This window comes from Anomaloglossus baeobatrachus, chromosome 1 (genome assembly GCF_048569485.1).
Source record: "Anomaloglossus baeobatrachus isolate aAnoBae1 chromosome 1, aAnoBae1.hap1, whole genome shotgun sequence".
Classification (NCBI taxonomy): Eukaryota; Metazoa; Chordata; class Amphibia; order Anura; family Aromobatidae; genus Anomaloglossus; species Anomaloglossus baeobatrachus.
The window spans coordinates 126725417-126749094 of record NC_134353.1 but is presented as its reverse complement, the minus strand read 5'-3'; the positions used below and the strand labels follow the sequence as shown (position 1 = coordinate 126749094).

At 46.1% G+C, this 23678-nt stretch overlaps 1 protein-coding gene across 7 annotated transcripts in view; it reads left to right on the top strand.

Annotated features, from left to right (window-relative positions):
• Nucleotides 1–23678, top strand: part of FRYL (FRY like transcription coactivator) — a 520064-nt gene that overhangs the window by 162894 nt on the left and 333492 nt on the right. For 2 of the 7 annotated variants that reach the window (XM_075347030.1, XM_075347028.1), the window contains exon 1: nt 20853–21465. The exons of the other annotated variants lie outside the window; for them this stretch is intronic. In XM_075347030.1, the coding sequence (XP_075203145.1) occupies nt 21390–21465 (76 nt within the window). In that variant the 5' untranslated portion in view covers nt 20853–21389. Of the gene's footprint in view, nt 1–20852; nt 21466–23678 lie in introns of those variants that run through there. 7 annotated transcript variants of the gene reach the window in all.

Genomic DNA, 23678 nt, shown 5'->3' with positions numbered 1-23678 from the left:
GGAACATCATAAGGTGGTGATGCACGATCCAGGAGAGACTTTCCTTTCTATCCCAGTACCTGCCATTTCTCCTTAGATGTCTGTCGTAGTAAATACTAGTATTCTCCATTAAATATTAATTGTGGAGCGTCTTTCCTTATAACGCTGCGTTGTACTGTTCCTATGTTATTCCCTAGAGAAATGTAAGAATAAATTGGATGCTGCCATTTGGGGGAGAGAGGGTTCCATACGCACTCGGACAGCACTGATTGGACAGTGTCAGTGCGCAGGAACACACAACTGGTGGACACACAGTTTAGGCTACTTTCACACATCCGGCTTGAGCTCTGCGGCTCAATCCGGCTGTGCAAGCTATGCAACGGATGCGGTGAAAACACCGCATCCTTTGCATAAGTTTTTCCTTTGCGGCCCGTCCGGTTTTTGCCGCTTGCGGCATGCTACTGAGCATGCGCAGTGGCAAAAACCGCATGCGGCGGCCGGATGCGGTTATTGCCGCATCGCGCCGCATCCGGCCGCCATAGGCATGCATTGAAAAATGCGCCGCATCGGCCGAATGCGGCGCAATGCGTTTTTTTTGCCGCGTGAAAAAACATGCCAGGCAACGTTCCATCCGGCCGTCGCATCGGCTAAATCTGCCGCATGCGGTAAAAACCGGATGGAACGCAAGGCCATGCGGCACAATGAGGCACTAATTAAAGTCTATGCAGGAAAATCGCAACCGGCAGAAAAAAAAAAACGGTTGCGATTTTCCTGCAAAGTGCCGGAGTGTGCCGCATTGCAGAAACCGGAGGTGTGAAAGTAGCCTTAACAGTACAGCAAGGTTGTAAGAAAAGATGATCCAGAATTGTCAAGGACAAAGATCAGTCTCAAAGTGAAGGACAAATCCGAAATGTTAGGGTACCTTCACACTTAGCGATGCAGCAGCGATCCGACCAGCGATCTGACCTGGTCAGGATCGCTGCTGCATCGCTACATGGTCGCTGGTGAGCTGTCAAACAGGCAGATCTCACCAGCGACCACTGAACAGCCCCCAGCCAGCAGCGACGTGCAAGCGACGCTGCGCTTGCACGGAGCCGCCGACTGGAAGCTGCGGAGACTGGTAACTAAGGTAAACATCGGGTATGGTTACCCGATGTTTACATTAGTTACCAGCGCTGTGTGCAGAGAGCAGGGAGCCGCGCACACTGAGCGCTGGCTCCTTGCTCTCCTAGCTGCTGTACACATCGGGTTAATTAACCCGATGTGTAATGCAGCTACATGTGCAGAGAGCAGGGAGCCGCGCACACTGCTTAGCGCTGGCTCCTTGCTCTCCTAGCTGCTGTACACATCGGGTTAATTAACCCGATGTGTACAGCAGCTACATGTGCAGAGACCCGCAGCCGGCAGCACAGGCAGCGTGAGAGCTGCGTAGGCTGGTAACTAAGGTAAATATCGGGTAACCACCTTGGTTACCCGATGTTTATCTTGGATACAGCTTACCTCAGCTGTCAGATGCCGGCTCCTGCTCCCTGCTCGCTTCATTTGTCGCTCTCTCGCTGTCACACACAGCGATCTGTGTGTCACAGCGGGAGAGCGGCTTTGAAGAAAACGAACCAGGGCTGTGTGTAACGAGCAGCGATCTCGCAGCAGGGGCCAGATCGCTGCTCAGTGTCACACACAGCGAGATCGCTAATGAGGTCACTGCTGCGTCACAAAAAGCGTGACTCAGCAGCGATCTCGGCAGCGAGCTCGCTGTGTGTGACGCACCCCTTAGATGCAACCTGCTTACTTGGTCCTCTTCTGTACATTATTTCTCTAGAACTGTACAGAATAGATAGTATCTCTGTACTGTGACACCAGAGCAGGGATAATAATAATAATAATAATAATAATAATCTTTATTTCTATAGCGCCAACATATTCCGCAGCGCTTTACAATTCAGGAGGATATACAAACAAGTAACAGTTATAGAAGATACAATATTTAGAGGGAAAAAGACAACCCTGCTCGTGAGAGCTTACAATCTACAATGAAATGGGAGGAGGGACAAGGTACAAGTGCTTAATTACAATGGCAATCCAGCCATCTCAAGGAAATAGGGGATAGATAATGGGCCAGTTGGCTAGAACCTGGAGTTGCATTTGGGTGCCATGGAGTTTGACGTGGTTATGTTCTGAGAAGTTGTGGAGGGACTATGTCAGTTTAGTTCGGCAAGGTAGTGTGATAGGCCGCCCTAAAAAGATGCGTTTTTAGGATGTGTCTGAAACTGAGTAAGTTGTGATTCAGCCTAACTTCTTGGGGTAGAGCGTTCCAGAGGATTGGTGCAACTCGGAAGGAGTCTTGGATCTGGGAGTGGGAGGTTCGAATCAGTGTGGATGTTAGTTGAAAGTCATTTGCAGAGCGTAGATGTAGGGATGTGAACGGTGTGTAAGAGCTGCTGTCCCTCCCCTCTCACAGCATGCACAGCACACCACCTGATACCGGCAGCATCATCCAGACTCGTCAAACAGCTGTGATCAATGTCCACACTGACCGTGGGCGATGTAGCAAGGTGTCATGACTTTTTGAATCTCCTTTCATAGTGTCACCAGAATGTTTGTTTGTTTGTTTTTTTCCTTTTGTTACTTCTTGCCTTTATTCTGCGTAAAAAATTCTGAGTTTTTGTAACGGCTGGACTTTTTTTTTTTTTTTTTTTTATATATCTTGTATATTTTCTTACTCCTGAGACTCCCTGTGTTCTGATCGCTCTCTGGGAACAAGACCTTGGCTGAATCATCCTGTCTGGCAGAGCTTTTTATATTACTTTTTAAGTAACGTAGTGGAAAAGAACAGATGGAGGCAAGCACCAACATAGGAATTGCGGGTATTAAAGTACAAAGGCAGTCACCGTGGAGATATATGGATGGATACCAGCTTAGCATATGCCAAGCAACAGGCTTGTTAGGAGGCGATTATTTACCCTGTTGTGGCAGTACAGTTGTGCACTGCATAATCCATGTATTTCACAAAAAATGGCCGTTATTCTCAATGTCTGGAGCTAATCTCTGAGTTGCACCAAGAAATCATTATCCGTCGGAAACAGTTTTGCGCTAATGATAGTTCATCACTTTCTGGTTCAAATATTTACACACACACACACACGCACGCACGCACGCGCGCGCGCGCAAACGTTTGTATTTATGTGTGTTTATGTACAGTTGAAACCAGAGGTTTCCGTCCAATATCTAAAAAGACACATCTGCATGTTTTTCTCACTATCTGACATGAGATCAGAATAAACCTTTACTGTTTTAGGTCAATTCGGAACCAAAATTATTTATATTTGCTAAATGCCAGAATAATGAGACAAATAATGTTTTAAGGCATTTTTTTTACTTTTTTTTTTTACTTCAAAAGTTTACACACATTTCATTACTATTTGGTATCATTGCTCTTAAACTGTATGACTTGGGTGAAACATTTTGGCTCTCCTTCTACAAGCTTCTCACAATAGTTGGTAGGAATTTGGGCCCATTCCTCCTGACAGAACTGGTGTAACTGAGCCATGTTTGTAGGTCGCTTTGCTCGCACCAGCCTTTTCAGCTTCATCCATAAATTTTCATTAGGTTTGAAATCAGGGCTTTATGATGGCCACTCCAAAACATTGTCCATTTGGAAGATCCATTTCTGCCCAAGCTTTAAGTTGCTGGCTGATGTCTTGGGATGTTGCTTCAGCATTGCCACATAATCTTCTTTCCTCATGATGCCATCTATTTTGTGAAGTGCAACAGTCCCTCCTGCAGCAAAACAACCCCGCAATATGATGCTGCCAACCCCCGTGTTGCACAGTTGGAATGGTGTTCTTAGGCTTCAAAGCTTCTACCTTAGTCCTCCAAACGTAACGATGGTGATTATGGCCAAACAGTTAAATTTTAGTTTTGTTAGACCACAGTACTTGTCTCCAAAAATTAAGGTGTTTATTTTTGTGTATTTGCAAACATTAATCTAGTTTTTCTATGTTTCTTTTGGAGTATTGGCTTCTTCCTGGTAGAGTGGCCTTTCAGCCCATGTTGATATGGTACTCGTTTCACTGTAGCTAATGACGCAATCTTATCAGCTTCCGCCAGCATCTTCACAAGGTCTTTTGACAATTTTCATAATTTTGAGCTTTAATGCTCACAGCATTATATTCAGAAATATACATACTTGGGTTTGTTTGTTTGTTTGTTTTTTTTTTGTTTTTGTTTTTTTTTGATGACTAGGCTCACACAAAACCCAAGGGCCAATAGTCAATTCTTCAGGTTTTGATCCTTGATCACCACCTGATGACAGTTTGCAAGACTATTGTATTTTTGCCATTAAAAAAATGTGAACAGCACCTTGGATAATGACATTTTATTTGAGTTATGGGACCATTGGGACTAATACCATGAACCTCTCTTGAAGTACACGTATTGATATAAATTGACATGGATAACCCACTGTATGAAGACCAGAATCTACAATGTGATATTCCAGTGTCTAAAATCGGTTTGATTCTGAATATGTCAGTGTGATTTGTGATGATCTGAAGTTTACAATCCTTCAAATTAGTTATGACTACTGGTGACCACATGAATATCTTGTGTCATGGCTTAATCTTCTGAATCTTCAGTGGTGAGTTCTTGGTTCCTGTGGTTGTATCAGTCCATCTGGTTTCTGATCTTCCTCTTTCATGTCCAAAACAATGTAGCCTCTGTGTAGTCTCCTGGATGTCATACTAGAGACTTTATTTAGCCGAGGATCTACTTGTTTAATTCCCTTACCATATCCGGTATTCTCCAAAGATTTTGTGTTTTGACATTTGCGTGGTGACCCTGGTCTGTAGACGGCTTACTACATGGCCTGTATTGTGAATGTTTCTTTGATCTCTGCTAAGCATGGAAATGTTTTATCCGTGATGCCCCGCTGTGTGATGATGGGGTCTGAATTCTTTGGCTCCTGCTGCCTGGCACTGGGAGCTGTGTTCAGTACAAAGGGATGCATACCTTGTCCCATTGCCCTAGTAATGTCTGACTCGGCCAGAACAATTTGTTTTCCCAGAATACCCCAGGTTTTTCCTCAGGTTACCTCAGAACATTTGGGATCACCTCAATCAATCGTCATGCCAGCCGAGCTCCTTCTCGGCAGGCGCTCATGTCCCGCAACTGTGTGGTCAATGTGCCCGAAAATATGCATCGCGAACATCCATCTCGTATAAAACTCCACATTGGTAGCGATGGTGTCCTGAATGTCGCTCAAGTCACTAATCTGTATATATAAAGGTTATTTTATGTTTCTGGTTCATCTTAAAAGTTTTCTAGTATTACAGGGCCTGAATGTATAAAGTTGAACAGGTTTCTTTGTGAAGCTTAAAAGCTCCTTTTTTAATGTACATATAATATGCCAGAACCTTGAGGATTAAGTGTTAAAAGCAGGAGAAGCCAGTTGTCCTCCATCGGAGACGGTGCCAAGTATTCTACTGCTGTTTGCTAATACCTACTCTAAACTAATCCTTTGCTGAATTATATACAAAAGCCTATCACATTAAATAAATACACGTGTAGACTTACAGCACGCAAATTACTTGACATGACTGTGTATCTACACCCAACGAGGCTCGTCAGCCAGTTATCTTCTACTCCAAATCCGTGCTGGCGGGAGGGTGGAGATGACACCAGTGCTCCTGCCCCCCAAGCATGGGCAGTCCCTGAATATAGAGTATTGGCACAGGGGGGTGTTGGCAGAAGAGGTGAAGTCTCTTTACTTGGTACACAGGCAATTAACAAAAAAAAAGTAAATATCTTTTGTTCCACAATTTCTTTGTAACCTTGAGTCGTGTTATCAATGGTGGCTATACTCGTATGATAGGTTATGGCAAAGCGCTCATTCATTTTTGACGAGCACACTTGACATTGTGGCTTTCAAAGGGATCATTGAAAGCCACTGTCAAATAGTTCTGGCAGCGACTTATCTCTCGAGGAACAGAAGGGATGAGTGGTAAAACACAAACTGCCGGAACCTTATTTACCCCAACTTCATCTGTCCGAAGGCACCTATGCATCAGATTGTTACAACATGCTGCCAATGTCAGCAGCATAAATAAAATAAAAAAAATCTTTTATATTTATATAGCGCTGACCTATTTCGCAGCGCTTTACATACATCAAGAACACTGTCCCCATTGCAGCTCACAATCTCAATTCCCTATCTGTATGTCTTTGGAGTGTGGGAGGAAACCCACACTAATACGGAGAACATACAAACGCCTTGCAGATGTCGTCCTTGGTGGGATTTGAACCCAGGACCCAAACGCTGCAAGACTGCAATGCTAACCACTGAGCCACCGTGCCACCCACTGAGCCACCATACTGCCCACATATGCAAACTGTGGGCTATGTATGGCGACCTTTAAAGAAATCCTCACTTTTTTGTTTGTTTTATTATTTCTTCAAATATGGTATTTAGTGTGTGTATTACTAAACTCTCATACCACTGTAGACTTGTATGCGTGTGATCCGATATACGCTGCCAAATGCAGCATGGTGCAAATCCCCCCCCCCATATAATTTCTAAATATTGTAGAACACTCTTCACTAAGATGATGTCGGACTCTGCGCCTGCACATTGCGCTATCTCCCGCACAATCTTTGTGAGGGCAGTCTTTCTGCATCGGACTTGCGTATGTGCTGTGTGAGTGCGGTGCATGCGCTCTCACTCCCTCTGCTCTCATTGTGACCACAGGAGCACGCACGCTCACAACAGAAGTGGAGACTACCCCAAAAATCAGCTTCCCCATCTCCTCTGAAGTGTGTGGCTCATGTTCTTCTGGTGTGGTCTGCGGTGAGATGATTTTGGGGGGCGGTCTCCACTTCTGTTGTGACTGTGCACGCTCCCAATGTTGCAACGAGAGTGTTCTGCAATACTTAGAAATGATAATGTGCTGGAATTAACATCTATGATGGTGAGAGGGCGGGAATAAATAGCAAGACCTGGCCCATGTTTTCCCACCCCTGTTGCACCTGTCAATCAAATAACAGTGCATTGCTGGAACTTTACTTGCACATATTTCTGAAATACAACATCCAATCTGTAAACAAAAGCTATGCTTACACTCCGCATCCTAGCGCCAGTATAGCACTGGCTTTACTTTATATATGAAAATCCTGATGGTTAATTCTCTTTAACACTGGTGCGAGTGCAGTCCGATGTTTTATCAGATTGCACTCTTCCATTTTATACACAAGTGGGAATGAGGCCTAAATCTGTTTTCTACATGACATGAAAGTGGCTTTTATAATGTAAGTCTATGGAGCGTCGGAGCGAGGCTCATTCTAAATGAGAAGTCTGGCTCACACAGTGTGACCAGGAGTCTGAATAGCGGTGATGTCACTGAGAAGAGGAGCTGAATGGAGCTGGATACCGGAGAAGACGGTGGTATGACTATGGAGACACCCACTACACTACATGCACATGTACACAGATTTATAGAAAACAATGTGCTGTCCCAGATCAAATCTGTCCATCTTTTCATTTTCCTAGTGCTGATGATTGGTGGCCAAATCTCTTGAACCTCGACCTGTGATACGTAGTTTTTCTCAGTGATTTGATCTTTTGCTGCTTCAGTAATTGGAAGTTTTAGACAGATTTCTGCTTGTGGCGTATGTTGAATCTCATAGGCCCCAAAGCAAGTTCTCCAGCTACCATGGGTCTTTATTAGGATTAACCTTCTCACATGGGCTCTTTTGGGTCCTCTAAGGCTACTTTCACACATCCGGTTTGAGCCCTGCGGCTCAATCCGGCTGTGAAAACTATGCAACGGATGCGGCGAAAACACCGCATCCTTTGCATAAGTTTTTACATGCGGCCCGTCCGTTTTTTTCCGGTTGCGGCATGCTACTGAGCATGCGCAGTGGAAAAAACCGCATGCGGTGACCGGATGCGGGTTTTTCCGCATCGCGCCACATCCGGCCTCCATAGGTATGCATTGAAAAATGCGCCGCAGCGGTTGGATGCGGCGCGATGCGGTGTTTTTTGCCGGAGCAAAAAACGTTGCAGGGTACGTTCGATCCGGCCGCGGCATCGGCTAAATCTGCCGCATGCGGCCAAAACCGGACCGAACGCAAGCCCCTGCGGCACAATACGGCACTAATGTAAGTCTATGCAAAAAAAAAAACGCAACCGGCGTTACAAAAGCCGGTTGCGGTTTTTCTGCAGAACGCCGTATTGTGCCGCAGAGCAAAAATCCGGATGTGTGAAAGTAGCCTTAGGCTCCAGGGTCCTAGGACCTCTGTAGCCCCTACACCCCTGATTATGTGGTCATTTGCATCTAAAGAGTCTCCAGTGCAAACATTTCTGAGCTTTTGTCTAATTTATATCACTCAGATACAGATTGAGAAATGAAACTAGTGGTTGTGTTACAATTCTTTTGTACACGGCCCATTAAAATACATCATTGATGCCAATTACTATATGCAATGTCCATGGAGGAACATCGGTGGAGGTATCTGCTCACACCCGGTTGGGGGTCTTCCATTGACATTCTTTTTAGCAAGAAAAGGGAAGATTTCAGCACTTTTCTTACTTCCAAGGTAAATAACCCTGACAAATAATAAGATTGAATCAGTCCAGAAGTGACCATTTGCATCCATCAGATATGACTTCTGTTGTCAATGACAGCCATAACCCCCGTCTGCAGAAAATCTCTATCAAAGAATAACTTTTATGTTCTGCAACTTTATGCTGCTTTTTAAAGAGACCCCCGATAATAAACAGAAGATCTCCATCGGTGTGTAAGAGCCAAGTGGGCAGCGGGCTTTGAGCCGCTCCCCGTGTCGTCTGTGCACCCACGCTATACGGCCTGTGCCTTCCCGTCTTTAAATAGCGTTTTCTGGCTGCTGCTGTTCTTTCATACACTTGACAATGTGAGGAATTTTGTTCTTGGCAGAGGCTTTCAGGCATGAAATCGCGCTTATTACCACGTGGTATTATCCTCGGTAACACGATGTTACAGGCCAGGTTGGCAGATGATATGAAATGTCAGCTGCGAGGGAGCCGGCCGTGGGATGACGCGCCACCCTCTGTATTACACAGTCATAATATTTGCCTAGAGCTAGACCCTGTAGTTTAGTCTTCTTTGCTTTTTTTCAGGAAATGGCCAATCCTCATAATAAGGTGCTCAGAGATTAATGAGCCGGGGTCCTGGGAGTTGGAAGCAAGTTTATGAAGTGCCCGAAGTTTGCTACTTTTTTTTCTTAAGTGACTGAATATGGGCTCTTGGCCCGCATGCAACAATGCAAAATGATGTATTCAGGGAGGGTGGATGAGATGGAGACTACAGAACGTTAGAGTATCGGGCACACGGCCATAATTTGACAGCCCCCTTTTTCTATCCATAAGATTCGTCCTGTAGCGCCTCTGTTCCCATTGGGAGTTTTACTATTCCGTTCTGTGTTTATGAAGGCTAGTGTGAACCCAGCCTTCATTTTCTTAGCTGTACCATCTTGGTGTAAAGCAGGGGTCCCCAACTCCAGTCCTCAAGGGCCACCAACAGTGCATGTTTTCAGGGTTTCCTTAGTATTGCACAGGTGATCATTCCAACACCCATGCAATGCTAAGGAAATCCTAAAAACATGCACTGTTGGTGGCCCTTGAGAACTGGAGTTGGGGAACTCTGGTGTAAAGCATGATCTCAACACATGGATTCTCTAAAACAGAGGTCCCCACTTTGTGCCTCAGTAGCCACATGTGGCTCACAGGCCCGTGATGTGTGGCTCATAGCTGCCTGCCAGCTTGGTGCATTTCAAAAAAGTCTGTGGAGCCTCTGTTAGGCTACTTTCACACATCCGGTTTGAGCCGTGCGGCTCAATCCGGCTGCGAAACCTATGCAACGGATGCGGTGAAAACACCGCATCCTTTGCATACGTTTTTACATGCGGCCGGTCCGTTTTTTTCCGGTTGCGGCACGCTACTGAGCATGCGCAGTGGAAGAAACCGCATGCGGCGGCCGGATGCGTTTTTTCCACATCGCGCCGCATCCGACGTCCATAGGCATGCATTGAAAAATGTGCCGCAGCGGCCGGATGCGGCGCGATGCGTTTTTTTTGTCGGAGCAAAAAACGTTGCAGGCAACGTTCCATCTGGCCGCAGCATCGGCTAAATCTGCCGCATGCGGCAAAAACCGGACCGAACGCAAGCCCATGCGGCACAATACGGCACTAATGTAAGTCTATGCAAAAAAACCCGCAACCGGCAGCAAAAAAAACCTGTTGCGGTTTTTCTGCAGAGCGCCGTATTGTGCCGCAGAGCAAAAACCGGATGTGTGAAAGTAGCCTTAGGAGTCTCGACACAGAAACTAGCCAGATATCCCTCTGGGAAGGACCCAGCCAAGGGGTGACTCTTTTTAGGAGACCACCATAACCACCATATTAAGTGGCCCTTTTAGTCAATATCCAACTCTTTGACAAGTTTAAAGCTATGACCAGGCAACTAAGTTTTCATTGTGCGGAGCGCCCTCGTTGGCTGCCGGCAGTGTTGTCTCTGGCGGGTCTCCCCAAGATCAGTGATTGTTTTTTCAGCTTGGTGCATTAGCACCTGGTCTAGCAAACCACTATGAAGAGCAGGTCTCCAGGTAACTTTTGTGAATAGCCCCACACAGAAGAGCAGATCTAAATGGGATTTGTAGGAACCCCTGGATCTTGGTAACCTTGTTATGGACATGATTATATGAAGATACCCAAAAGAACAGTACTCAAAATGGCGCTTGCCTCGGTTTGATTTCTGAGGAACAGCTTTGGCTTTCTGCTGATGGGAGCTCTAAGTGCCACTACGGTGAGAGTAGCAGGAGCTGTATGTGGCTCGCAACCCTCTCTGAGCTGAATGTGGCTCTCAAGATCAGAAAAGTTGGGAACCACCGCTCTAGAGTTTTGGCGACCATAGGATGTGGCTGCAGTATAGGAGCCGGCATGCTGCCAGTTACCCACAGACATCCATGGGATCTCTTTTGATTACCCAACCTGGCGTGACGTTACACGTGTGTCACTACTTGAGGATGTCATTGCGCTGCCAGGCCAGCAAACCAATAAAAAACCACGGATGCCGGTGGTTAATAGGCCGTTGTCGCCTTGCACCATTATCATGGCGAATGGAAAGGGATGAGCACATCGATTCACACAACTTCTTACATATGCCCATGTGGGTGAGGGCACCAGCGCTGCTTTTGTTAAATAAAATTGACTTATTTGTTGGCCAACTTTGTTGTTTGAATTGAACATTTTCCCTACAATTTATGGATTTCATGATTCTTTTTTAGAGAAAAGCACGGTATGAAATGTTCTGCTTTTGCTAACCATGCTTTGTAAGATAATCAGAGCGTTACGTGCTTGTCCGCTGCTATTGCATTAACCATCATTCATGATTAAGTGGTAATTATACTCGTTTGTACAGTGTGCTATGGAACATATTGGACGCTAGTATGAAATTGTTTAGAATAGATGTTCTTGGATGAGCCGTACATTATTCAAGGCTACCAGAGAAATATCTGAATATTCCTAGCATGCGGCGCACTTTCCTGCCACCGACGTCTTCTCCATATTGCTGAGTGTTTCTCTGTTACTGCATTTCTGAGGTTTTAAAAGATTTGCAGTGTCCATTAGGATCTTCTGGATTCCCTGTGGACGATGAGGACATCGCTTCTCTCCTGATGGATAATGCTCTCTGCTTCAGGATGTTGTAGATCCCAATGGATTTTAGAATGGATCTTTCCAACAACCTTGATGTTGATCCATCTTATTATACAATGTGTTATCAACTGGGTTTACTGAGCTCAAGGGTCTCAAGACCCCAAAATCTAGAGGATTTATTGATAAATTGTATTAGATATTTGTGGCCATAATAATAAAGAAAACGCTGTACAGAAGTCTCCGAGGCACCAAGGTCTAAAGTTGTATTATCTGCATTATTATTTACATTTGCCCTTTGGAGTTTATTTGACGTCTGTTAAGTTTTTTTCTACCACCCCGCCCAATTCATCAATGACTTAATGATCATTCCACCAGAGTGGTTCTTCAGGCGCACCTCTCCGGACTCTGGAGGAAAATCAAGAATACTTTGCTGTAACTGAGAAAAAAAAATAATATATACATTTTATATATATTCTGTGTATATATGTATGTGTGTGTGTATGTATATGTATATATATGTGTGTATGTATATATATATATGTATATATGTGTGTGTGTGTGTGTATATATATATATATATATATATATATATATATATATATATATATATATATATATATATATATATATATATATATATATATATATATATATATATATATATATATATATATATATATATATATATATATGTGTATATATAGATATAGATAGATAGATATAGATAGATATAGATAGATATATATATATAGATATATATTTCATTCACACACAGGTGCAATGGAACCCAGCTCCCACAAGGCTCAGGAACAAGATGTTAGTCATCAGAGTAACCGCAGATTGGACTACGCGTTTCGGCGGCCTTGTCCGCCTTCCTCATAGTCCTAACCTGGTCAAACGGGGGGGGGGGATCAACAGTAGATCAGGTGTAGTGTACCCTCCCCCGAAAGAAAAAGTAAAACCCCTGCTCACCCTCCCCCGGAAGTATTCTGCTTTTGGTTGGTTGGATGTGGTTGGGGACTCGAACTGCCAACCAGTAGTGACTTACATTGGAGTTCCGGTGAAGTCCAGACCCTTCGAGGTTCGGTTCAGCTGCACCCACCGAACTGAACTTCCACAGGTTTGCTCATCCCTTCTTAGGAGGACATTCTAGCTGATGAGCTGCTCATTGGAGATGAGCGGACCCATGGAAGTTCTGGTTCGGCAGGTTCAGCCTGACTTTAGAACAAGTTCAGTTTGGGACCTGGACTTGATCCCGGAGCCTGAATCGCATTGGAAGTCAATGGTTGGTCAGTTTGGCTCTCCACCCACGTACAGCCAGCCAAAAACAGAGCATTTCCTAGGGAGAGAGGTTTTTATTTATTTTTTTTTTGACACACTACATCCGAAGATGTTGTTTACAGTCATTGAGATCTATTCATAGACTGCAACTGGCTTGCACTGAACCGAGCACCGCAATGCTTGTTTGACTGGTTAGCAAAAGTACAGCAACCGAACTCCAAACATGGACACTGATATATTTTTTTTAAAGTTTGTGTTTGGTTCGAACCCTGGTTCGCTCATCTCTATTGCTTATACATGATGAGATGGTACTCCCCAATATGCACATATCTGGGAGCAGAAATTTGTCCCATCTTTTCTATTATAAAACATAATCTGTTAATTTCAAAGGCAGACAGAAGTAACATCCGTACTAGTCACCAAACATGTCGCTTACCCATCTACTGCCCGAGAGAGCCAGGAGGCCCTGGGATATCAAAAGTCAGATTTTGGGGAAATTTTGTCTTTTGTATGGATTGTTTTTGCCTAATTGCCTTCCGGTATAAGTTTAGATATAAACCTGTATGTGGTTATACACAACCTGGGTTTATCAGATTGGGGCACACTTTTTAGTGTGAACATTGATATCTGAAAGATTGACTGCTGGAAATAATGACCCTGGATTCCTCAAATATCTGAACCCTAGGTCTGTTGGAAAAAAATAAAATCTTACTGATCAGTAATCCATGAAAATCGCGCCATTCTGTATTATGAGGAGGACCTTAGATTTGTTCTGGTTTAGTTTTATTCGTAATGATTCCACCTTCTGATATTCCTGCTGCCCCAAACGTAAAACCCGTAAACCATCTCTCGCAATTCTCCTTCACATTTATGCCCAATCAGAAGAATAGTGAGGGCTGCAGACGATCAGTGGCCAGTGATTGGCAGAAGAATACTGAGGGCTTCAGATGATCAGTGGCCAATGATTGGCAGAAGAATAGTGAGGGCTGCAGACGATCAGTGGCCAATGATTGGCAGAAGAATAGTGAGGGCTGCAGACGATCAGTGGCTAATGATTGGCTACACATTGTCTAAAGGGTGCTTTACACGCTGCGACATCGCTACCGATATATCGTTGGGGTCACGTCGTTAGTGACGCACATCCGGCGCCGTTACAGACATCGCAGCGTGTGACACCAAGGAGCGACTATCAACGATCGCAAAATCGTTCAAAAAGGTGATCGTTGACACATCGCTCCTTTCCTTTATATCGCTGCTGCCACAGGTACAATGTTGTTTGTCGTTCCTGCGGCATCACACATCGCTATGTGTGACACCTCAGGAATGACGAACATCTCCTTACCTGTGTCCACTGGCAATGAGGTAGAAAGGATGTGGGCGGCATGTTCCGGCCGCTCATCTCCTCCCCTCCTCTTTTATTGGCCGGCCGCTTAGTGACGTCGCTGTGACGTAGCTATGACGACGAACGCACCTCCCCCTTGAGGAAGGGATTGTTCGGTGGTCACAGCAACGTCGCTGAAAAGGTATATTCGCGTGACGCTGCCGTAGCGATAATGTTCGCTATGGCAGCGAGCACCAAATGTCGCACGAACGACGGGGGCGGATGCTATCGCGCTCGACATCGCTAGCAATGTCGCAGTGTGTAAAGGCCGCCTTACACGCTGCGATCTTGCTAGTGTGCGTACCCACCCCCATTGGTTGTGCGTCACGGGCAAATCGCTGCCGTGGCGCACAACATCGCTCGGACCCGTCACACTATACTTACCTGCCTAGCGACGTCGCTGTGACCGGCAAATTGCCTCCTAAGGGGGCGGTTCGTTCGGCGTCACAGCGATGTAACTAAGCGGCCGCCCAATAGAAGCAGAGGGGCGGAGATGAGCGGGACGTAACATCCCACCCACCTCCTTCCTTCCTCATTGCCAGCGGCCGCAAGTAAGGAGATCTTCGTCACTCCTGCGGTGTCACACATAGTGATGTGTGCTGCCGCAGGAACGACGAACAGCATCGTACCTGTAGCAGCAACGATATTTGGGAACTGGACAGCGTGTCAATGAGCAACAATAAGGTGAGTATTTTTACTCGTTAGCGGTCGCTCGTACGTGTCACACGCAACAACGTCGCTAATGAGGCCGGATGGGGTCCCGGAATTCGTGACGCACAACGACATCGCGTTAGCGATGTCGTTGCGTGTAAAGCGGCCTTAAGGCACCCTTAAGTCCGGATTCTGGTGGAGGAGCACCGGCCGTGACATACGTCTACAATCTGTTGCCATTAATATTGTGCTGTTTTTGGACAAACCCTTTTGAAGCTTAAACACAATGAATTTAGGTTTTGTAATGTGATTTTATTAGAAATTACTCGCTTTTGTAGAGTATTCTTGCAAGAAAAACCATACTGAGATGCCGTTGAATTGTCCTTTTTCGGTCAAATTGTCATTGCGGAGATTTGTCAGCGAGCAGTGACGTGAAGCCTAGCGTGGAATTGGGTGGGAATCATAAGTATATAGGAAAGTTTATGGTTTTACTCTAGAATGAGTGTATATCCCACAAATGTCTCATGGCTCAGGAGTCCGGAGTTCTGTTTCTGTAGCCCCCAGTTGTTGGACAGAACGTGACTGCTGCTTCCCGGCTACTTCTGTGAACGGCTGCGCCTGACAGTAATTGGAGAGAAAGTTTATTGTTCCTTTCTGCCCTTCAACATGGTGTATGGTCATAGCTGCAGGAGAACAAGGATCCCTGTCGTCCAGGACAGTTGGCGGACAGCAGCTGCTAATGAAGCGGCAGCATCCTGAACCGTCCTAACACATGTCTGAGCATTCAACCAATCCTTGCCGTAACCATTAAGAATGTGCGATTCGTGCTGCGCCTGCAGAAGCCGGGGACGGAGATTACTGTCCATATCGGGACTCGTATTCTGCCATGATAAAAGGTTTCATTTTAAAGGGACCTGTCCTCCGGTTGCTGCTGGTCAAACCTTGGGCAACGAGCATCAGAGCCTGGGTTTTTTTTTTTCTGGAGTGGTCCAGCATTGCTGAATAAACATGGTTCCTGCCAGGGACCATAGGGACAGGCATGACTAGTCCAGCATTCTCCCCGCATACCTCTGATGCAGGGGTCTCAAACTCTGCTGGGTATGAGGCCTCACATAGAAAAAAATGATTTATTTTTTTTTGGGGGGGGGGGGAGAGTGCATTTTTTGCAAGACCAAGTGACATTTTTATTGGTACCATATTTTTTTTTTTTCATGTTAGACCTTTTGGATCATTGTTTTTGAATGTATTTCACTTGTTTTTCACATTTTTATCCCTTTCTTGTAAGTAGTATTGTCTTGCAGTTCGCACCATATAGTAATTTTGGCCAATATGTTTTAGTAATGCCCCCATCCTGTTCCTTTTCTTGTAGTAATGTGCCCCTAGTCCTAATTCTGTGGTAATTTGCCCATATTTGTCCCCATCCTGTAGTAATGTGCCCTATCATGGTCCCCTTCTTGTAGTAATGTGCTCCATACTAACCCTCATCCTGTCCTAATGTACGCATCCTGGTTCTCATCTTGTAGTAACGTCCCCATCCTTGTTCCCTTGTAGTAATTAGCCCAACTTTGTCCCCATCCTGTAGTAATGTGCCCATGCTGTCCCCTTTTACTAATGTGCCTGTGCTGGTCCCCTTCTTGTAGCAATGCCCCATCCTGTAATAGTGTCCCCTATTGTGCCATTCCATGCTCGCGCACACATACATACAATATACACACTTGTTCTCACCTGTCCTCCATCCCCTCGGTGTCCTCTTCTTGCGGCCTGTTGGCCTGTGGCCCCCTTGGGGATCGCAACCGGATGATGAGGGTCCGCTGCAGTCAGCTCTTTACTTCAGATCAATGATTTGTTGCACAGGTGATGATCCCATTTGAGCAGAGGTCTCAAACATGCGGCCCGTGGGCCACATGTGGCCTGAGGCTGCTTCTTGCAGCCTTCCGCCTCCTTGATGATCGCGGACGGTTGAGGGGCCGCCGCAGCCATCTCTTTATTTCAGATGTATGATTTGCCGACATTAAGCAGAAACAAGATCTGCACATGGCTTAATCCAATAGCAGCCGCCAGCTAATCAGAGGCAAGCAGCTGATGCATATAACGTCACCTGCTGGCCTCTGATTGGCTGCCTGCTTGCTTTGGAATAGCTATGCACAGATCTCGTTTCTGCGCAGCGTCGGCAAATCATACATCTGAAATAAAGAGCTGGCTGCGGCGGCCCCTCAACCATCCGCGATCATCAAGGAGGCGGAAGGCTGCAAAGAAGCAGCCTCGGGCTACATGTTTGAGACCTCTGCTCAAATGGGATCATCACCTGTACAATGCTAGGGAAATCTGGAAAACATGCTCTGTTGATGGGCCCCGAGGCCAGGAGTTGTGCAGGCCTGCCTAGTTGATTGACAAGTCTCCCATGTGTGTACATGGGGACGAACCTGTCGGCCAACTAGAGTGGTGCAGGAAGAGGCCGCTGGGCTAGTCTCCATCTTTATTTTGGGATCTGTAAACTATGCACTCCAGAGAAACCTACTTGGCTTGTGCCAGGCTCGGATTCATGCTGCTCGTGACAGGTTCCCTTTTAATGTACTGTATGGCATACACTATACAGTATTTCCTGACTTTGGCAGACCATAAATTAAGGATTTCAGGCGTCTGTTTTCAGATCTACAATGTTATAAATTAAATAACCATTCAGATCTATCTGCCATGATCAGTGACCGGGTCTGGACTTCCAGACACCGATGGGGTGCAGATCTCTCTGATTACAGGGTACGACAACAACCAGAAGACACATTCCACACACCGGATCAATGTTTGGACAGTCGGGTATATACCATCCGTATATTGCCATTGTTTGTGGCATGAGATTGGTACTGATCGTTGGCAGAAAGTGGTTGAAATTTTCCTTATTTTGTTGTCCAACATTCTAGAGCAGGGTTTCCCAAACTCCAGTCCTCGTGGCCCCCAACAGGTCATGTTTTCAGGATTTCCTTCCTATTGAACAGGTGATGGAATCATTATCAAGGCATCACCTGTGCTATAGTAAAGAAATCCTGAATACATGACCTGTTGGGGGTCGTGAGGACTGGAGTTTGGGTACCACTGTGCTAGAGTTTGACCATTGGACCTTCGAGGGTTCACAGTTGCTTTTAGGTCTCTCTATACAAATTCGTGGCCCTAAGCTTCCATACTCATCAGATGGATCGTCCGGCTGATCGCTCCTGTGCTCTCTGAGAAAACCGCTGACCAGTCTGAAGTCTGCCATAAGCCACCGACCATCAGTTGTCCTGCACCCCACACACATTAGACTGTCGGTCAAACCTACTAATCTTGGCCAACAATCCTATTCCATATTTGACATGTGATTGGTTGCTTTTGGTGACCACTCCACTTTTGCTTTTATAGATTCCCCTCGCTGACTTCTTGGGTTGTTCTTTCTTTCTGGAGTCTGGTTTTCTATGGGATCTGGAGCCTGCACACTGCTAATGAAGGAAGGGGCTGCGGACAATATTCAGGAGGACGAGCCCATGTTATATAAGGAAATGGTTATTTAATATGACGTGCGTCCAAGGGCTGCAGAGAGGGCCTGTTATCACACGGCTCCATTTGCTGATTTTGGCATAAATGTAATTTTCCCTCGTCAGGGGTGGTGACATAACTGGTGAATTGCTTCCTGTCCCCTGGACTCCAGTGCATAGATCTGTTGTTGGGGTCCAGGCATTGTATGGATTTATTATGGAGGATGGCATATAACTGCACTATGATATACTGATCTCGTATGGCTGTATTGGACATGGTGACTATATGTCTGCTTTTCGTATTGAAAAGTCTGTGTATTGTCACAGGATGGTTGTAGAGGGTCTGTGTGTGCTTCAGAGTAAAACCCACTTTCCGGAAACGATGGTGCCAGCGTGTGACTGGCGCTGCCTGTGGTCTAATGCCGCTCAAGATAGGCTAAGGCTAGACCGCGCCATTTGTCGTGTGACATCGCATCTAATGATTTCTTATGGTGTCGCATTAATACCTGTAACAATTGTAAATGTTTCCAAATGAGTTGGATTTTCTGTTGCCTCTCATTTGCTATAGGCATTGAAGCCTATGGCAAATGAGAGGTGACAAAATCCAATTCCTTTGGAAACCTTTACAAGTCTTGCAGGTATTAATGCGACACCATAAGAAAATCATTAGATTAGTAAGTTGCAAGTGACATACAGCAACATCCGGTGACACCAAGTCTCAGACATGTTGCACAGATGTTGTTGTGACTTTCCTGAGCATTGCCATCAGGCACCAAATGTCACTGAGTATCCTTAAAGGGGGTCTGTCAGTAGGGTGCCTCATGGTGAAGGAGGGGGTGGGCACTAGGATGGTGAATCAAATCACACCTTCTGCTTAGAGACTGCACCTTTGATTGCCGATAAAAAGGTTATGAACGGTCCAGAGATGAGCGCATTGGTTGAGTGGTGTGTGCATTGGGCGGCACTGTGTGGCTCGGGTCTTCAGTAATGCTTCCTCCATTGGCTGCCTGTCTCTCTGGTAGTTAAATTTTCCCCCTCTGTCGCGTGATAACACTGTCTGGCGCATGCGCAGTATTATGTTTTTTTTTCTCCAACTCTTGAATAAAATGGGTCAGAATCAGTGCCTGCGCGCACTACGATCTCCAGCACCATTTTACTGAGGACACTGTGGAGATGACTATGAATGGCGGCGCATGCGCTGATAAAAAAAAAAAAAGAAAGAAATTGTGTCTGCGTAGTGTGCATGCGCTCATTCAAGCACTATTTTATTGAGGTTGGAAAAAACTTGAAATAATCCAGCACATGCGCCGGCCATGGTGTTACCTGTGGTGGCGCGGGGGGGGGGGGGGGGGGGGGATTTAAATAGAGGACAGGCAGGGGAGGAATCATTACTGAAGACCGAACCCACATAGTCCTGCACCAATGCACACACCAATCAACTAATGCACTCATTTCTGGACCTTTTGATGATGTATTGTGAAGTGCTGTGGAATATGTTGGTGCTACAGAAATAAAGATTTTATTATTATTTTTATTTATTATGTTTTTTTTCAATGAAAGATCCAAACTCTAAACTGTATGGGAGAATCCTGCTGCTTGGTTCCTTTTAAAAAGGATTTTCCCATGAATAAAGTTCATTATAATCAATAGATCTCGGAATAATAATGTCCACAATTGGATGTTATATAACATGTTCCTGTGCTGAGATAATCTTATAGATGTGTCCCTGCTGTGTAATGGCCGTGTCTGACGTACAGGCACACGGTCTGATCTTACCACAGCTCCTGGGCCAGAGAGGAAGTAAGAAAGTATACAGATAGGATCCTATGCTGTGCTATCTGTTTGTTTTTGTGAGGTAAAACATTTACCTGCCTGTTTTTTTTAAAAACTATTTTACCTCAAAGAAAGAATTATTACATACTGTAATATCTGTATACTCTTTTCATTCCTCCCCGGCCCAGGAGCTGTGGTATGATCAGACTATGTCCTTGTACGGTCAGACACGGCCATTACACAGCAGGGACACATATATAAGATCACAGCACACTAACATTTTATATAACAGCCAGTTGTGGAAATTATCATTATTCCAAGATCTATTGAACAATATGGATGTGCTATCTCTGTAGTTGATTGATACACAAAATATTGGTGCCAGCCTCGTGCGTTATTAGCTTGGTGTGGGTGTGATTGTACCGATATTGGCCCGATATCTGTTGGTAGGTGTCCTGCAGGGAGCGGTCAGGTGCAGGCTGCTCTGGCGGAGGAGTGTAGTGCGGCCCCCACGGCCATGACGCCCCCTCCCGCAGGATGACACCGGCCGCGGTCAGCGGGAGGCACAGGAGCCGCACATTCTGCAGGAGCAGCGGACTCTGCCGGCCGCTCTCCCCCCGCCTGCAGTGCCGGCCGCTCTCCCCCCGCCTGCAGTGCCGGCCGCTCTCCCCCCGCCTGCAGTGCCGGCCGCTCTCCCCCCGCCTGCAGTGCCGGCCGCTCTCCCCCCGCCTGCAGTGCCGGCCGCTCTCCCCCCGCCTGCAGTGCCGGCCGCTCTCCCCCCGCCTGCAGTGCCGGCCGCTCTCCCCCCGCCTGCAGTGCCGGCCGCTCTCCCCCCGCCTGCAGTGCCGGCCGCTCTCCCCCCGCCTGCAGTGCCGGCCGCTCTCCCCCCGCCTGCAGTGCCGGCCGCTCTCCCCCCGCCTGCAGTGCCGGCCGCTCTCCCCCCGCCTGCAGTGCCGGACACCTCGTCCTTCACATCATCCCGGCACAGAAGTTGTCCCTCGTCCTGCAGCCTCCTCCTCCGCCCCAGTCCCGCACTGAGCAGCCTCTGCCGTCACTGCGTGTAATGAAGCCGCCGCACCGGAGCTGACAGGACCAGCACCCCCAGCCGCGGCGGAGAGCGGACCAGCACCCCCGGAGCCATGATGCTGAGCCTCCAGGACTCCGTGTTCTTCGAGATCAGTATAAAGTCTCTGCTGAAGTCATGGAGCAGCAGCTGTGAGTACAGGTCACCTTCTCCTCCATCAGCGGGAGCCCGGGGCAGGCAGCGAGGGGTTAATTCACACAGTCCTGCTGTGTGCACGGCTTCCAGGCAGGGTGCCCTCCTGTGTGCAGGGCCAGTGCTGGAGGGGTTAATGCCACCTAGCCCGCCGACATGGCACAGAATGACGGTGCCTTCCTGTGTGCAGGGCTGGAGGGGTTAATGACTCCTAACCCCCCGGCATGGCACAGAATGTGCCCAGAAATGATGCATCTGCCTCTAGTGATTATTGGCTCTATGGGTATAGCTCCAACATGCTCTGTGGTGCAGTCGCATCATGACAGTTAGGTTTTTTTCTTTTTTTGGAATCCTCTAAACCTTTTCAGAACTCTCCATTCTCTTCTATGAGAAATCCACTCTGCTGCTCGGAGTTTCCTGGCTCTGTCATTTGTTGGAAGGGATTCCTGCTGTTAGGGCTTGTGCACACAGGTATTATTATTATTATTAATAATAATAATAATAATAATTATGATTATAGATTTTTTTTATTGAAAATTTTAAATGATAATTAGTATCATTTGAGTATTTTTGCTGCTCTTAAAAACTTAAGTTTCCATTCCAAAAACTCAGGAAGAGAAAAAAAAATAATATAAGCTGGTTCCGGAAAAAAACCCTAAAAAAAAAAAAAAAAGCAGTTTCTGCTTGAAAAGCTTGTCATTTTGACGTTCTCACCCCCCCCCCCCCCCCCACCCTCTTCGATGATCCCTCCATCCTGTGAACCCCCAACTCTTAGGTGTGATTTTCCAATGTAGATGACTTATCAGAAAGCAATGAGTGGGGACTGAGGATTGGGGGGACGTTAAACTTTCTGTGCCGGAGACCCTGTACTGCAGCATGAGGGGCTCAGGCACCGCACTTTGGGGGGCATTTTATGGTCAATCTGTTGAAAAACAAGAAGATTATTGCAAAATAACCAAATTGTACAACAAAACTGACAGTGATAGGACCGAAGCCTAGAAATGACCAGAGCGAATAATCCAAGTGGACAAAACCACCAGGCTCTGTGGGGACAATTTAGTCCCTTTTTGTTTTAACTAATCTTGTAACCTTTGATCGGAGAGAGCAGTGCTGATCTGGATCTATGTGTATAATGTGTGAACACGGACCCATGTGTGGTGACACCCCCCCCCTCTTCATATAAGATGACCATATACTAGAGAAAAGTTGGGTAAAATAGACCATTTTAACCATTTTGTTAAGTCATTGGCAAATTCTCATCCGCTATAATGTAAACGCGATGTGTCAATGTTGTGTGCAGGCTGTTGGCAGCAGTCGCATTTACGGGCAGTCTGCGTGTGACGTCACATATTAATGCCCTGTCACCTGAGCTATTTATACATAGAGGAAAGCCTCCGTTTGCACCTTGCGCTGTTAGTGCTGCAGAGTGTATGGGTGCTGTACAATGCGATCTTCTTTGTGATTAGCATGGCAGGGGAAGCTCGCAGTCAGCTGAATTTTGTGGCAGCGCTGGATTGTGGGGAGCGCTTTGTCTTTCACAAATAACAATGAGGTGACATTCACGTGTCCTGTGTACGGGAGGCCGCACCACGCCAGCACTTTTGGGTTTGGCAGGTTGTTTAACTCATTACGCGCCCACAGCCCTTGGTATACAGGGACCACAAACACAGATCAGAAATTCTGTCACAATTTACACTAAATGACGCTCATACTAATTACCAATAATAATCGCACATCAGTTATTGATACTTTGCTGCTCTTGGATGTAATGATCGGTGTGATTGGAGCTTCGCAGTTGGACGCGCTTTCAGTTCGACTTTCAGTTTCCGGATACATTTGCCATCAGTAAATGGAAACATTTGTGTTTACATTCAGATGATGAAAGCCCATAAAGACTAAATATGTCACACAGCTGAAGGTTTGCTGCAATGTATCCAGTCAACACATTACTATCCCCGGGTCCAGATTTCTGGCCTTTCTTCTGCTATTGAGCAGTGCAGAGTTGTTAGACGGGATACATTGTAACAGACTGTCAGCTGTGAGAAGGATATGATGTTACTATATTTTCCAATGCACTTTTCTGTATTCTCACTGGTTAACAATGTGTCACCAGGCTGAAGGTGAAAGTGGCCAGTTTTTCCTATTTTTGCTGCTCTGGAGTATTCAGTTTTTTTGTTTTTTTTTTTTATCTGCTATTTGTTTCTAGAGATTT